This window comes from Euprymna scolopes, chromosome 41 (genome assembly GCF_053919585.1).
Source record: "Euprymna scolopes isolate OS-2025 chromosome 41, ASM5391958v1, whole genome shotgun sequence".
Lineage (NCBI taxonomy): Eukaryota > Metazoa > Mollusca > Cephalopoda > Sepiida > Sepiolidae > Euprymna > Euprymna scolopes.
The window spans coordinates 15506876-15523713 of NC_136522.1; the positions used below are offsets into that span (position 1 = coordinate 15506876).

General features: G+C 35.2%; 1 protein-coding gene across 2 annotated transcripts in view; it reads left to right on the top strand.

Moving 5' to 3' along the window:
- The window catches only part of LOC145266360 (nuclear pore complex protein Nup54-like), a 43335-nt gene that overhangs the window by 11858 nt on the left and 14639 nt on the right, over positions 1-16838 (top strand). The window contains exons 3-7 of one of the 2 annotated variants that reach the window (XM_080121982.1): positions 338-436; positions 3992-4057; positions 7415-7638; positions 12617-12804; positions 14083-14285. In XM_080121982.1, coding sequence (XP_079978108.1) covers positions 338-436; positions 3992-4057; positions 7415-7638; positions 12617-12804; positions 14083-14285 — 780 coding nt within the window. The remainder of the gene's footprint in view (positions 1-337; positions 437-3991; positions 4058-7414; positions 7639-12616; positions 12805-14082; positions 14286-16838) is intronic. The other variant, XM_080121983.1, reaches the window with a different exon arrangement.

The window sequence follows — 16838 nt, forward strand, 5'->3', positions numbered from 1 at the left end:
ACGAAATTCTCCACTCTCTGAGATAGATGGCGGCATACTGAATGTAAGCAATGGACAGTTGCAATCTGGAAGTATCTGGCATCTTCCCATATGCTAGACAAATATGTACAAGGCGTGTTTGAATCAATTTCCACTTCATTTATGCCATTATATTCATTTATTTATGACTGAATAAATTAGTTCAATCAGGTTATAAAGGGTTAATCTTAAAAGATTTTTCTTTTTATTTGAGCTAAAATAATTTTTCCTTTTATTTAATGAATTACTTTCCCTTCAATACTTGAGCTAAAATAATTTTTCCTTTTATCTAATGAATTGCTTTCCCTTCAATTTCCAGGTGGTTTTACTAGTTTTGGTACGAACACAACAAGCACAGGTACCACATTTGGTACACCATCGTTTGGAAGCACAGGAACAGGCGGCAGTTTTTTTAGTGGTAAATGATTGTGTTTTTCTCCTCAAAAACAAAGAATTTGCTGCTGCTTTTTTTAGGAGAAATCTACCAGGAGTGAACAAGATCCTGAGTTTGGTGGTGGTGCGGGGATAATAAACTCGCTGTTAAATTATTATGAGTCCCATCGAGAGTTAGGTCTTATACTTGCAACAGCGTTCACTCATTTTTCTCTTTTTGTAAGACAATATGCTGCCCCTCTACAACTGCCGATCCCACAGCTCATGTGTTATGGTTTTCATCTCCTTCATCTTCTAGTTCTCGTTCTGACCCTGCGAAATACATAGGACTTCTACCCAGTCATGGCTGATGGAACTAGAGCAGTCTACCCCCATGGATTAAATAAATTATGTGAGAATTCCTGAGTTTAACAGAAAGATTCCCGAATTTGACAAGTTAAAACTGCAAAATTTTTATCTAAGCTAGCAGGAACGCTTGATGTAACCCGGTTGTAAAATACGCTTAAATTGTATTTAAGCGTATTTTACAACCGGGTTAATTTATGCAGATTTCATATATATTATTATAGTCAATTTTCTATTCTTATATATTATAAATTGTGATTAAAAAAAAAAAAATATCCATATGACTTGGGTGCATAAGCTTGAATCAAAACCGAAATCCAAACTTATATATATATATATATATATATATATATATATATATATATATATGTGTGTATTATAACTTTAGTTCCTTCAGCTATAACCGAAACCAAAACTTTTGGAGAATTCTTGGTAAAATTATTTATTACAAGAAGTGGAAGGTCATAACAATTAAACGACAGCCACTCAAAAGAAAAATGTAAGCATGACACGCAAAGTAACACACGTTATCATATTAATAGATAGATTATCTATGCTAGTTGGAATTGATTCAATATGTAGTAATACACACGGATGATAAAAACTTTGGTTATCACAGATTTCAAGGGGGTTCTGCTAAAATACAGGTTCTCTAAAAAACAGGTTTCTCGTAACGATGACCGATTCTACGCATGCGTCAGATGACGTCGTGACCTGATTTACTTTAAATAGTTGAAAAACCGAGCACATTTCATCTATGTCCCTTTAGCGCAGTTGGTTAACGTGTTTGTTCATTATCTAAACGTTTTGGGTTCGAATCGTGGTGTGAGATGTTTTTTTTTTTTTTTTTTAAATTTAAATATTGAACCCTGTGTTATTTAAGTCATTTTTCATGTAACGTTCGTTTTCCTGTTTTTTTTTATTTTTTTTTTTTTTTTACTTCGCTTATTCTTAGCGACACCCGGGTATCCACAGATTTTTAAAATTTTAATATCGAAACAGGCTCATTTAAGCCATTTTTCACGTGTTTGTTTTTTCTGTTTTCATCGTTTGTTTGCCTTACGTTGGATTTTTTGTGTTTTTTTTTTTTTTATGTTTTGATTACTCCCACCCCCCGCTTAATTAAAACGTTGTTTTCTTTTCTTACTTCGCTTATAACAATGCTTACATCGTCATCGTCACGCTCAACGACTTTCAAACATCTTTCACTAACTCATTCTGGCTGGCCGATTTTATTTTCAAACTTCGCCTCAGGGCTTCGGGTTTGATCCTACCCCCACTCTCCAATTTCTTTTTTATTTAACACCACACACACCTACAAACACACGGGCAACGCCGGGTACCCCTGCTAGTCTATATATATAAAAGTGAAAATGTGTGTGTGTTAGTGCGTGTGTGTGTGTGTGCGCGCGCGCATTTTTCTGTATGTCCGCAAAAGGATTGTTTTTGGTGGCTTCTCAAGGCCGTTGCTCATTATTAAAACTTTTTATATCACATCGAAATGATAATATCTACGAGTTACGAACGGGGGTCGCATGTGTATTTAATTTGCCCGACTTTCAAAAGTTAAATATTCAATATTTTTCAATTGCTGCGTGTAGATTCGCCTTTTTCGTATAATAAAGGTGAAACTAATACAAAGGTTGTTACATCGTTCCCAGCGCGATCGCCAGGAACATCCAAAAGCAATCAGCTTTGATCAATGCGGATTTTTCTCCTTATATCAGACAATTGCTATTCAATTTGGAAATCCCTTTTAATGGGGAGCTGGTTTCTGCCCTCCCATCATCTTGGGGAAGCCCAAACTGCCCCGCAGTAAATGAAGAAACGGCTACGCAGTGAAACAAAGTAAACAAACGCCAAAAAACTGCCCCGTCATCGTAACGCTCCCGCGATCACCTCATTAAGCGCCCACCTGTCAATCAAACCTCCTTGACTTGACTCACTTTAATCGCTCTTACATTAACATTGTTGCCGTAGCGTAGGTATTCAGCCCACATGCCCCTCCCCTTTTTTTTAAATCGCTATCATTAAGTTTCCATTTTGTTCTGATCCCCCCCCCCCAATACACACACCTACAAACACCCGGGTAACGATGTTTTGATTACCCCCCGGCTTAAGTTTTAACGTTCGTTTTTATGTTTTCTTTTTTTACTTCGCTTATAACAAATAAACCTGGTCATTGACCTCATTTGCTGAATAGCTATTGCTTACGTCGTCGTCACGCTCCTGTCAATTTGGTTCTTACTTAAATAAATTCAAACATCTTTCAGTAACTCATTCTCGCTGGCCGAACGGTTCATGTTTTTTTCACATTTTATTTTCAAACTTCGCCTCAGGACTTCGGGTTCAATCCCCCCCCCCCCCCGGTTTCTTTTTTTATTTAAGACCACACACAGCTCCAAACACCTGACCAACGTCAGGTACCCCCGCTAGTCTATAATATAAATCTCACCTGTATGTATGTATGTATGTATTTTTGTATGTCTGCCTAAAATTTTCAACAGAGGCGACGGATTTTCATGAGATCAGTATCATTTTAAAGCCCAACCCTTTGGACAACAAATATTGAAAAATTGACTAAAAGCGTTTTTTCCTTCATTCTCAATAGGGCACTTTTCTACAGGGAGGGGTCACTTTTTTTTGCCAATATTTTCGAAAGCCGTCTCGTCTTTTCAATTGACTAGCCTTAATTTAAAGTTTGGCGATGGATGCAACAGCAAAGACGTCATGTTTTTTTTTTTTCCCTTCTTCGTGGCTTGGCTGCTTACTACCACTTTTTTATTTTATTTTTTAAATTTATTTGCTTGATACCCACCTACAAACACCTGGGCAACGCCAGGCACCCAGGCTAGTTGTACATAAAAATCAAATTCATCCAAAATTTGTGAACAATTTGTGAGATTTAGTAATTCTTGATATTTAAATAGGTGGGCAAAAAATCGTACATATTTATGTAATAAGTAAAACAAAAACTAAATAAAAAATAAAATAAATAAATATTGTTTTCCTTTCATGTATGGTATCCCAAATTTGGATAAACTCGTGAGATATTCATCTATATTATGTATTTGTGCCATTCTTTACTTCATTCTGTTTCAATAATAATGGAATACTTTTGATATTTCACCGTTAATATTTCTATAATAAGTTCTGTTTGTTTATTGGTCAGTCATATGTCTCGTTGAAATACGATTTTGATTGTTAAAATTCACTGGTTTTCTTTCTCTTTCAGGTTTTGGTACAAACACAACCACCACTGGTTCAACGTTTGGCACAGGAACGGGAGGCTTTTTTGGCAGTAAGTATCTGCTTGGTTTTCTTTGGATATTTTTTTTTTTTTTTTTTTTTTTCCAAGAAATTTTCATTTTTTTCTTTTTTTTTTTCCTCTTTTTTCCATTTTCTTTTTCATTTTTTTCTTTCATTTTTTTTCTTTTTCATTTTTTTTCTTTCATTTTTTTTCTTTCATTTTTTTTCTTTCATTTTTTTTCTTTCATTTTTTTTCTTTCATTTTTTTTCTTTCATTTTTGTTCTTTCATTTTTGTTCTTTCATTTTTGTTCTTTCATTTTTGTTCTTTCATTTTTGTTCTTTCATTTTTGTTCTTTCATTTTTTTCTTTCATTTTTTTTCTTTCATTTTCTTTCATTTTTTTTTTCCTTTTTTCCTTTCTTTTTCTTTTTTCCCCTTTTCTTTTTTTCTGTTTTGCACTAGTACCTTTGTTCTTTTATTTTGAACTTTTTTAGGAGTTTTTTTTTATACTTTCAACATAGATTCATTGAGTTAAGGATCTTTTTTTTTATCCTTTTTTTCCTTTTTATGTTTTTTTTGTTTAATTTTGAATTTGTTATTTTCATGAAGTTATTTTCATTAAGAAATGAAACATGGAAATAACTTTCTTGATTTTAAACACAAAACAGAGCATTAGAAACGTTAGAATTAAAAGAAATCTTTTATGCCTAACAATGTTTGCTTAAATAAAAGAATACTACCTAATATTAAATCATACAAATATATCTATTATAATAAAGTTGTATTCCTATCCGTTTGTTCACACTGTAACTAATATGTACGAAAGGTACACTATTTCACAAATTAATTTTCGTACTGAAAACTGATTTATATAGCATTTTATTGCAGCATGATTTATATATATGAGTGGCCTGGTAAAACCACAGGGAAGACAACCAAGCAAGAAAAAAACCCTAAACAAAATTCATCCTAAAGCAGCAAAACTGAAGGTAGCCTGCCAGGACACTGCACAAATGTCTTTCATTTTTTTTCTTTCATTTTTTTTCTTTCATTTTTTTTCTTTCATTTTTTTTCTTTCATTTTTTTCTTTCATTTTTTTTCTTTCATTTTTTTTCTTTCATTTTTTTTCTTTCATTTTTTTTCTTTCATTTTTTTCTTTCATTTTTTTCTTTCATTTTTTTCTTTCATTTTTTTTCTTTCATTTCTTTCATTTTTTTTCTTTCATTTTTTTCTTTCATTTTTTTTCTTTCATTTTTTTTCTTTCATTTTTTTTCTTTCATTTTTTTCTTTCATTTTTTTCTTTCATTTTTTTCTTTCATTTTTTTCTTTCGTTTTTTTTCTTTCGTTTTTTTTCTTTCGTTTTTTTTCTTTCATTTTTTTCTTTCATTTTTTTCTTTCATTTTTTTCTTTCATTTTTTTCTTTCATTTTTTTTCTTTCATTTTTTTCTTTCATTTTTTTTCTTTCATTTTTTTCTTTCATTTTTTTTGTTTCATTTTTTGCTTTCATTTTTTGCTTTCATTTTTTTTCTTTCATTTTTTTTCTTTCATTTTTTTCTTTCATTTTTTTTCTTTCATTTTTTTCTTTCATTTTTTTTCTTTCATTTTTTTTCTTTCATTTTTTTTCTTTCATTTTTTTCTTTCATTTTTTTTCTTTCATTTTTTTCTTTCATTTTTTTTCTTTTTCCTTTTTTTCATTTCTTTTTCTTTTTTCCCCTTTTCTTTTTTTCTGTTTTGCACTAGTACCTTTGTTCTTTTATTTTGAACTTTTTTTGAAGTTTTTTTTTATACTTTCAACATAGATTCATTGAGTTAAGGATCTTTTTTTTTATCCTTTTTTTCCTTATTTCATTTCCCTTTTTTCCTTTTTATGTTTTTTTTTGTTTAATTTTGAATTTGTTATTTTCATGAAGTTATTTTCATTAAGAAATGAAACATGGAAATAACTTTCTTGATTTTAAACACAAAACAGAGCATTAGAAACGTTAGAATTAAAAGAAATCTTTTATGCCTAACAATGTTTGCTTAAATAAAAGAATACTACCTAATATTAAATCATACAAATATATCTATTATAATAAAGTTGTATTCCTATCCGTTTGTTCACACTGTAACTAATATGTACGAAAGGTACACTATTTCACAAATTTTCGTACTGAAAACTGATTTATATAGCATTTTATTGCAGCATGATTTATATATATGAGTGGCCTGGTAAAACCACAGGGAAGACAACCAAGCAAGAAAAAAACCCTAAACAAAATTCATCCTAAAGCAGCAAAACTGAAGGTAGCCTGCCAGGACACTGCACAAATGTAGGGAAATTTGGGCATATTTTATTGGTTTGAAAATGTCCTTTTTTACTAATTGTCATAAAAAGTTTAACCATAGAATAATATTATAATCTTCAAAAAGCCTGCAAATTTTCATGTAGTTTCATCCCATAGAAGATAGCGGTTTCAATCCTACCCAAAGCTAGCCAGCGGCTTACTTGACCAAAACGTGGTGAGACGACAACTATGGAAGGCAGTAATTGCTGAGGATGCAGTTAGGAGGTTCAGAGTTCCTATCCCATCGCGGTTACCACTTGACGAAGGCCAGACGAATAGTTGGCCGAAATGTTGTGAAACAACACCTAAAAATATGAGAATAATAGTCCGCAATAAATAAATTAAAGAGTCTGATGTTCAATCCTAAATTACTGAGCACATACATACATACATACAATGATCTAACCACAATCTGTTAGGGTTTGTATTGTCTCTTATTAGTTTACATAGGGTTAAGTTTTTTCATACTTGTAAACCAGTGTTCGCACCCTTGGCAATCGCCAATCTGACACAACAAGAACCAGAACAAAAAGAAGAGGTGCAGATGAATAGAAAGTCATGACATCGAGACATTAAAGTCAGTGGTTATCAAGTGGACACCTATGGTTGTACATGAGCCTAAATTGCTGAGCAGAGGCTCGCTTCATATGGGTTTTAGAAAATAACAAACAGAGTACTCATCATATATGAATTCGAAGATTCTATTGTCGTCATTGATTTCTCCAGTATTTTTCTAGTCGGAATTCTCACGAGAAAGGCATTGGGGATTACAGGAGAGAAATTGCTAAACGGAAGGTACTACTCACACACCTGGAGTAAAACTGGTCTATACACGCTGTGTGGGGATTTGTATTTCTTCTTGTTAGTTTACATAGTGTTAACTTTTTTTTTTTTTCATATTTGTAAATCAGTGCTCGTGCACATGGAGTCCCCAACCAGAACAAGAAGAACTATGTTGGCGTCAGCGATTGTTGAGTGACAACATGATCTCACTATTCGACTTTGCACAAAGTTTTATGTTTCTCACATGTTTTTTGATTATTATTGATCTATTGATTAAAAAATTTTTTTTTTTTTACTAGGTACACAGCAACAGCAGCAGCAGCAGCAGCAACAGGCAGCTAACCAGTTGGATAATTTGGCAAAAGCTGTGATGATGCCTCACTTATTTAATGACGAAAGAGATACCATCATTGCAAAGTGGAATCTTCTACAAGCATATTGGGGCTCAGGACGAGCATATTTCGATTCCAACGCTAACGGTTTTGTTGATCTCACATCGGAGAACCCGTTATGTCGATTTAAGGTGGGTACAAGGCAAACGAGAGTCGTCTAAATCCATGTCCGTTCAATATGCGTGTTTAGTGAAGGAAATTATATCGTTGTAGTTGAACAAGGATGGAGTACTGTTGCCACGTCTGGGCAGGAGCTGCTAGAAAGACCTTATCCGGTCTTGACAGAGTTCAAAATAGACTTTGTGACTTAGTGGGGGGATGCCCTTTTCTCTTTCCTGCAACCTCTTTCCTGCACAAGAGATGTTGCAAGCCTGTCTCTGTGTTATTGTTACTTTCATGGCAAGTGCTTGTCTGAGCTTCAATTTATGATCCCCACCCAGACCTGATTTTCACGATAAACTAGTCTAGCTGAAACCACTATCAATAATTTACCCCACTCTATTCCATGAACAAAGCTTCTTTCTTAGAACTTCACACCTGTGGAACTCTGTTCTGTTTTCCTGCTTTCCAACTGACTACAATCTGATCGTCTTCAAGTCCAATGCAAACAAGTTCTTGATGACCCATCTCCTTAAGTAATCCAATTTACCAAATTTCCACCATTAATGATTACTATGATATTTTCCCATTGAGTACTGTACACTCATTAATCCTTGTCTTCGAGTGGCCTCCAGGCCTTGATAAGTGGCGACTCCCTTGTAAAACAAATAAAAAACAGAGAAAGAAAATAAGCAACATTCGCTAGATTTATGTTCTTTAAATGCACCTGATTTTTGATCCCCCGATTTATCGGAGAGGGACCTATATTTTCAGTGGCGTGCGTCCGTTATTCTGGATGATTGCTAAATAACTTCATACCTATATATGATTATGATTTATGTTTTCAGTAGCGCCTATGCGTACATTAGTCCAGACGATTGCCAGATAACCGTCCATTAGTTTTTCCTGAAATTTTGCCACAAATTGTATTTCATTAAATAGATGTGTACAGTAAAAAAAAATTTTTTTTTTTGCGAAAATTCCCGTTGCGTCCCCAGGGGTTCAAAAGAGGTAAAAAAAAATGTCACGTTTTTGCCCCATAGCTTTTGATTCGTCCATTAGATTTTTCTGAAACTTGGCCAAAATGTGGAGGCAACGTTAGCCGTTCGCACTTCTCACATTTATCATTTCTTCACTATTTTTTTTGTGGCGTCATCTCACATGCAGCACCAGAGGGGGACCCCACACGCACGGCTTGTTATTTGCGACAAGACATTGGTGATTGTGTATCTGAATTTATACGTGTGTTATTGTTTTAAGTTAGTAAGGCTTTATGCAAAATCTCTGTAACGATGGTCTTTTTCTTTTCTTTTCTTTTTTTTACTTGGGACTTCCCATATATCAAGGCTTGAAAGCCACTCGAGGATAAAGGATTAATGAATGTAAGGTAGTAGTGTAGTAATCACTTATGGTGTAAATTGGGTGGAATTTGATTATTTATGAGGACGGCTCAATAAGAATTTGTTTACATTGGATTTGAAGCCTACCATGTTGTATTCGATCGGGAAGCATCCCAGCTGAACAGTGTTCCAAAGGCGAGCAGTTCTGGGAAAGGAGTTTTCTTCCTGGAATCTGCGTTTAGATTTTTACAAAGGTGTCACCACTTATCAATGCCCGGAGGCCACTCGAGAATAAGAGTTAATGAGTCTACATTAGTCAATGGGATTATAGCATAGTAATTGTAAGTAGTGAAGATTTTGTAAACTGGATTACTTAGGGGGATGGTTCATCAAGAATTTGTTTACATTGGACTTGAAGGCAACCATATTGTAGTCAGGTGGAAAGCAGGCAAACAGAAGAGTTCCACAGGCTTGCAGTTCTAAGAAAGAAACTTTGTTCATGGAATCTACGTTTAGGTTTAGGCACAGATAGTGTGTGGGAACGTATGTCATTTGAAGAGATTGTTTTTTTTTTTTTTTTTAATTTGTTATTTACGTTTGAGGAGCAGATTCAAATGCGTCTACTCATGTTGGCGTTAGGAGAGGGAGAAAGAGAGGTGGAGTGATATAGAAAAAGCGGACGTTGATATCGCCGCCTGCTATTAAGGATTAAGTGAGGGCGATAACTGTGCCTAATCTTTGGCCTTCGAGTCAAGAGTATCTGCACTTCAGTTTCTTGTTCTCTGTCAGTGGAGGAGAAATCCTTCACGACTGAGACAATTTTTATTTTTGTTCCTTTTCTCCACGTTAAAAAACGACCCTGGTGTCTAACTCTGTCCCGTGGGAAGACATTGTAAATAGGAACTGTGCCTAATCTTTTATTGCTGAATGTTGCTAACGAATTGTGTCTGTTTGTGCGGTGTGCGCCAGGTTATCCTTGCTAGCAGTCTGACATGCGTATCTCTACATCATCAAGAAAAGCTCAACAGACCATCTAAGGAGCAATGTGCAGTACCTGTTCATCTTTTCTGGTATTGGTCGGCAAAAGAGAAATCCTTCTAGACTTAAGCAATTTTTATTTTCTCAATCCAGAGTACCCCTTCTTTTTTGGGAAGTGGATTTTCCCTGCATTAAAAATCATGTCTAACTCTGCCCTCATGGGGAGGCAAGTAAGTAGTGACCAACTGACAGAAAAAAGTTTATCTTGTAATTTTTTATAAAATACGGATTAATAATTCGGATTATTTACTTACTTGGATAAATCTTTTGAAATGTTTGTCGAACTAGGAGCCATTATGCTATTTCGAGTTGCATAGTTTATTTAATGCATGGGGGTAGATTGTTCCTGTTTGATCAGCCATGACCAGGTAGAATTGTTAATTTTTATGTTATTAGTTATCGTCTGTAGTAAAGATCAAACTCAGGACCTTCAGACGACTGTCATTTCGAACTGTTTGTACTCAGCACATTTCTCCGTTGTGCCATGGGTCTTTCTGTGCAATTCTAGTTTAAATTTTAGGAAATTAAAGCCTAATCTTTTTTCTTTTTTTTAATATTTTTATGATTAATACTTGCACGCTACCTGGTTATAAAATATACTTTCATTTTATAAAATTAACGCTATTCTTTGTTTTCGACTGTTTTTTCGTGTTTTTCATGTAAACTAGCGAGAGGTACCTGGCGTTGCCCGGGTGTATGTGGTTTTGGGTAAATCAAAACATGGGGGTTTAAAATTAAAAAAAAATGTTTTGGTAGGTAAGTATGAGGATCGAACCCGAACCCTTGAGGCAAAGTTGGAAATTAAAGTGTGAAAAAAAAAAGAGTGCGACGTTAACCATTGGGCCACCGCGAGATGCTAACGGAAACACGTTTGAATTTATTTAATTACTTAAATTAGCAGGTGCACGTTTTAATGACTTAATGAAGTCAACTTTTGACTGCGGGGTAGCATTTCATTTAGTGCGGGAATGCTTTTTTTTTTCCCCTCAAGACGTTGGGGATAGGGGGAAACAGCTCCACTTGTCCAAATTGAATAGCAATTGTCTTTCTGATATAAGGAAATAATATTTTCACATTGATCAAAGCTCATTGCTCTCGTACATTTCCGGCGATCGAGACCGGAAAAATAACGCAAGAATTAGTGTTGCTTTTATTATAGGAAAAAGACTAACCCACATGCGGCGAGCGAAAACTGTTGAATATTTATCTTCCCGAAGTCGAGCAAATTAAATAGACAGGCGAGCTCCATTGTTAACTCTGAGATATTACGATTTACATGTGATATAAAGTTTAAAAAAGTTGTTAGGCGACCGACCGCTTCTCTTAAAAAAGCCTTTTTTAGACATACAGAAAAAGCGAACACACATACATTTTATATATAGAGATAAAGCGAAAGTAAACGAAGAAAACCCGATTCTCTGGCACTCTTACCAGGGACGTCCAGAAAGCAGTAAGCTTTGTTCAATGGGGGGAAAACCATTTATATCGGACAGCTACTATTCATTTGGACACTCCCCTTTTAGTGGGGAGCTGGTTTTCCCCAACATATTGGGGAAACAAATAAATACACAGAAAGCCCCAAGCTTAACTGGCTTGCAGCCAAAGTTAAGTGCAGGATTTCATTCCCCCCTATGGCGTGATGTTTGACCTCATTAAATTTACGCACTTGTGTGAACTCACTTAACTTTTTAATTTCAACCATTCTTATTCCCTCTACCATCTACGTGTCATCGTACGATATCACGTTTACTTTCACTTTCTTTTCCGTCTTCGCCTCAAGGCTTCGGTTCGAGCCTACCCGCCTACTAACACTTTTTTTCCTACACATACATACCGACAAACACCTGGGCAACGTCAGGTATCACTGCTAGTCTATAATATAAAGGGCAAAAATCTGTTTAAATGTATGTGTGTTTGTATGTCTGCCTAAAACAGAGGCGACGGATTTTCATGAGATCGGTATCATTTTGAAGCTCGACCCTTTGGACGACAAATATTGAAAAATTAGCTAAAAACATTAATTCCTTCACCCTCAACTGGCCACTATTCTACGGGAAGGGTCGTTTTTTGGGGGGTTTTCTGAGATTTTTTGCAAGTCATTCAACCCTCTATTCCACGACGTCGCATAAAAGGCATTATTTCGACAATCCGTGACATCACAACCATGGTGGGCACATTGGTAAAACAATTTTTTTTTTTTTTCCTATATGATCCGATACGGATTCAAGCCTGCTTACTCATATTTTTTATTTATTTTATTTTTTTTTGCTCAACCAACACCCTTACACACACCTCAACTTTCTTTTCTGCCTTTGCATCACGGGTTTGAGCCTGTCTGCCTACTACAACTTTTTTTTTTCTTTTTGCTTAGCACACACCTCCAAACACCTGGGCAATGCCAGGCACCCAGTCTAGTTTATAAGTAAAACAAAGTAATAATGTGGGGATGACAGAAAGTTCTTCATTGATTGTCAGACTTTTATTCTTGTTATTCTATATAACAGGTGTGTTCCAAATGGAACTTTGTCGACCTAGACAACGCCAGGTACCCATGCTAGTTATTCTATAAATAGAATCTGTTTCTCGCAAGGAAAGGGTCTTGAAATGAAATCTTTGTCTTCTTTTTCCACAGGCAATTGGTTATAGTTGTATTCCACAAAGCAAAGACGAAGATGGGCTTATTGGTCTTGTTCTGAAGAAGCCGTACGCTGACATTAAAACGAGCCAGAAAAAGTTAACTGATGCATTACATCAAATCCTGGGTGGCAAGCAGACTGTTTCGGTCTGTGTCGAAGGTATCAAGCAGTGGCCAGACAATAAGTAAGAAGATCCCTGATTGGCTTAATTTTCCTTATCCTACCCCTTATCCTCCTGCCATGTCTCTTTGGTTTGTTCACTCTCTCTCTCTCTCTCTCTCCCTCATTTGCCCATTATCTTTCTCTTTCTCCCCGCGCTCTTTTGCCCTTTGTCTCTATCTGCTTCTCTCATTTTCGTTTTACCGCTCTTTTATTTGAACCAACATTGTTCAAATAAGTAAAATAACTAAAAATTATAAAAGTAAAAAGAATTAAAAATAATAATATAAATAACAGGAAAAAAAAAAATCTATTTAAAGAAAAGATGAGAATCCCCTCTACTTTTGACCGGAATAGCTTTTACTAAGAAAATGTAAATTTAAAAACAAAATCGTATTTGAGACAATTTTTAGTTTATGTTTTCAAAAAAACAAAATTTTATTTTACATTTATTTCTTTACTTTACATGTTTTGTCCTGTTCAAGATTTCATTTTAGACTAACCATGGCCTACTCATATGTACGTATGAGTAGGCCATGGACTAACTAATTATTGTAAACCTTTTCTTTTTAACATTTATAAAAAGGTTGATGGTATGATTCTTACTGTGACTTCTTTCTCATTAATTGTAATACTTAAATACAGCATAAGCACGTTGACACACCGGTTCCCGCTGGATCACCAAAGTTAAGCAACGTTGAGCCTGGTCAGTACTAAATGGGTGACCGTTTAGGACTTCTAGGTGCTGTATGTGCTCTCCGCTTATCTCGGCATTGTTTCCAGTCATCTTGGTCTTCTCCTTGCCACTGGAGCCAAACATTGTCGATTCAGGAGAGGTGTGGTTAGGGATTGCGCGACCTTTGCTTCGCAATTACACGCATAACTGCCCCTACAAGGGTATCCTTTGTCTTTCGAGACTGAAGGCATCATCAATTAGAAATGTAACTGTATATATATTTCATAAACTTGTATGCTATGCAGAATGAAACAAAACACTGAAAAACAAAATGAAGCGAAACAATCGAAAACAATGTGATTTTCATTTGCCACAAAAAAGATGAGAATAGTAGTCCAAATAATGGAAGTAATCCGAATAATCCTCATCTCAAAAATTGTAAAATTTAAATAATTTTACAAGGATTTTTCTCTCCAGTTTTGATTTTTTTTTTTTTTTTATTTATTTTTTTATTTATTTATTTTTTTTATTTATTTTTTTATTTATTTATTTTTTTTATTTATTTATTTATTTATTTATTTTTTTTATTATTTTAAAAAAAATTTTTTTTTTTTTTTTTTTTACCAGAACGGAATTGGTCATCTACATTGTGGAGCGTCAGATGAATGGTCAAGTGAGACGCTATCCCACATCGAAACTGGCCGAAGACCTCAATAATGTCACCGTGAAGAAGAAAATGGAGGAGGATCCATTATATGTTGAATATGTTCTGTCGAAACGTTCATTAAACACAGAACAGATGAAATATTATCTGGAAAATCCACCTGCAGGTAAAACGCAACGGTTGTCACTTACTATCACTGTTTCCCCACATTCCTCCATTATTCTCTCCAATTTCCTTTCACATACAGAAAATTTCATCACCCGACAGAGAATTAGCAGGATGCGCAACATGGCCCAGTCATAAAGCACGCATGAATATTTTATTTTTAATTAATACAGAGACTGAGGCGATGTGTATGCGAGTATTATGTTTTTTTTCTAAGCATTTCACATCTTTTTTCTTTTTTTTTTTTTATTTGGACTATTATCCTCATGTACTATTCAGTCAATTATTCCTCTGGTCTTCGTCAGATTAATCGTGACGGGATATAAATGTCGAATCCTCCAACTACATCCACAGCAATTGCTGCCTTCAGTAGCTGTTGTTATCTCACCACGGTTTGGTCAACTAATCCTCTGACTGGCTTTGGGTGGGATCGAAACCGCTACCTCTAGACAATGCTCACCTGGAATCATTGTGAAAAACAACTAGAAGATGAGGATAAAAATGAAATAATAATTAAATAAAAAAAATTAAATAATAATAATTAAATAAAAAAAATTATACAAATTACTCATCTCCAAAATAATTCAATAAGTTCACTTCTTGTAAGTAAAAAAAAAACAAAACAAAAAAAACTCAAGCTGAGATTGAAACCAAAACCTAAAGATATCGAGTCAAGTACGATAACCGTTAGACCAGCTTGACACGACATTTATAAAGTGTTTTCACACCTAATTGTTCTTAACATAAACAAGCTGTCATGTTACTTGATCGCGCATACGCAGTCGTAAAACGGTTGAAAATAGATGAAAATCCCCCCCCCCTCCCCTCACATACCAGTTTTTAAATTTTTACCTCTTAGCAACCTTTTTTTCCGGATAAAAACCGATAAGTTTTCCACATATCTGAATAGTTTATATACTAAATTTCAAGTCTTTAGATAAAAAATTTGTTGAGTATATAGGTTGAGAAGTGTCTACGCACACACTTTCATTTTTTTATAGATTTCATCACTCTCAACAGACTCTCTTGCCCCTGTGCTGTACCAGTTGCTTCCACTATCTCTCTATTCTCTTGCCCTCTTGTCAGGTCCTGTTCACTCGACACATCTGTCCCTCTCATCTCCTCCTATCCCCTCTCGCTGATTTCCTCATCATTACCTAAAATGCACCAAACATTGATGTTATTGATTTCTTTGTTTTTTTTTTACCCTTTGCAAAACTCCATCATGTTCTGCAAAGTCAAAAACAAAAACAATTTTTCTCTACAAAACAACCAAACCAAACAGTATGAATAAATATTTGAAGATATAAAAAATTTGAAGCATAAAACTTTTTTTCCTAAATTATTTGATTCCGCATTAAATAACCTGACTAGGGTTGATATGTCGTAAAACAAAACAATCGAACAATCAAACCGCTCATCTCCTCATTCCATCCCCTCTTGCCTGTCTCTCCTTCCCCTATTGGTCCTGGATATGACCTTAAACTATATTTGATCGTGAGGCCCCAGCTTGCGAGCTTTGGGGAGTGTAGAGCAACCCTTTAATTGCCATTGCTCCCAGGTCCACTCTGACCTAGAGTGGTAATACCTGTTAGGGTCTCAACTATGGGTTGAATAGAAACCGACTTGAAAAAAAATATATATTCTCTTCAAAAACTTTTATTCAAAATAACTGGATTCGGCATTAAATAACCTGAAAAGGGTTGATATGCCGTAAAACAAAAACAATCACACCTTTATCCCCTCCAGTTCATCTCTTAGTTTTATCTCCTCTGCCTTATACTGTAGTAAGTAAGTAGTGGTTGATAGGCAGAAATCAGAGGCCCTCAGTATTAATGCTGCAGTTCCCCAGGGGTCCATCCTCGGCCCAACTCTATTTCTGATCCACATCAATGATCTCCCAAAACACATACTTAAATCATTCGTTGACATCTATGCTGATGACACAACCATCTATGGCAACACATCAAAGGATCGTAAATGACAAAGTTCTCTCTGATTCTCTCTCTGCTGATCTTGAGCGCGTGGTACAGTGGGGGAAGAGGTGGCTGGTTACTTTTAATGCATCTAAAACCAAGCTCCAATCTTTACATCATCAACGCTCTGATTCCCGTCTGGCATCAATTGTAATCGTCTAGGGAAGGTTCCATGTTTTAATAAGCTTCTAGGATTGACCTTTACTCTTGACTTGAAATGGAACATGTATATCAAGTCTGTTGCCAAGGTAGCTGGAAAAATGGTAGGATCCTTCTACCGCTCCAGAAAATATCTCACTACTGATGCAATTCTCTATCTATAGATAGAGAATTGCACAAGTACATCCAAGGATGAAGTACTGCTGCCACATCTGGGTAGGAGCTGCTAAAAACAGCCTATCCTGCCTTGACAGAGTACAAAATAGACTTCGTGACCTAGTGGGGGATGCCCTTTTCTCTTCCCTGCAACCTCTCTCTGACAGAGGAGATGTTGCGAGCCTGTCCTTGTTTTATCGTTATTTCCATGGCAGGTGTTCGTCTGAGCTCCAATCTCTGCCCCCCCCCTTGCCAAGCTTTCA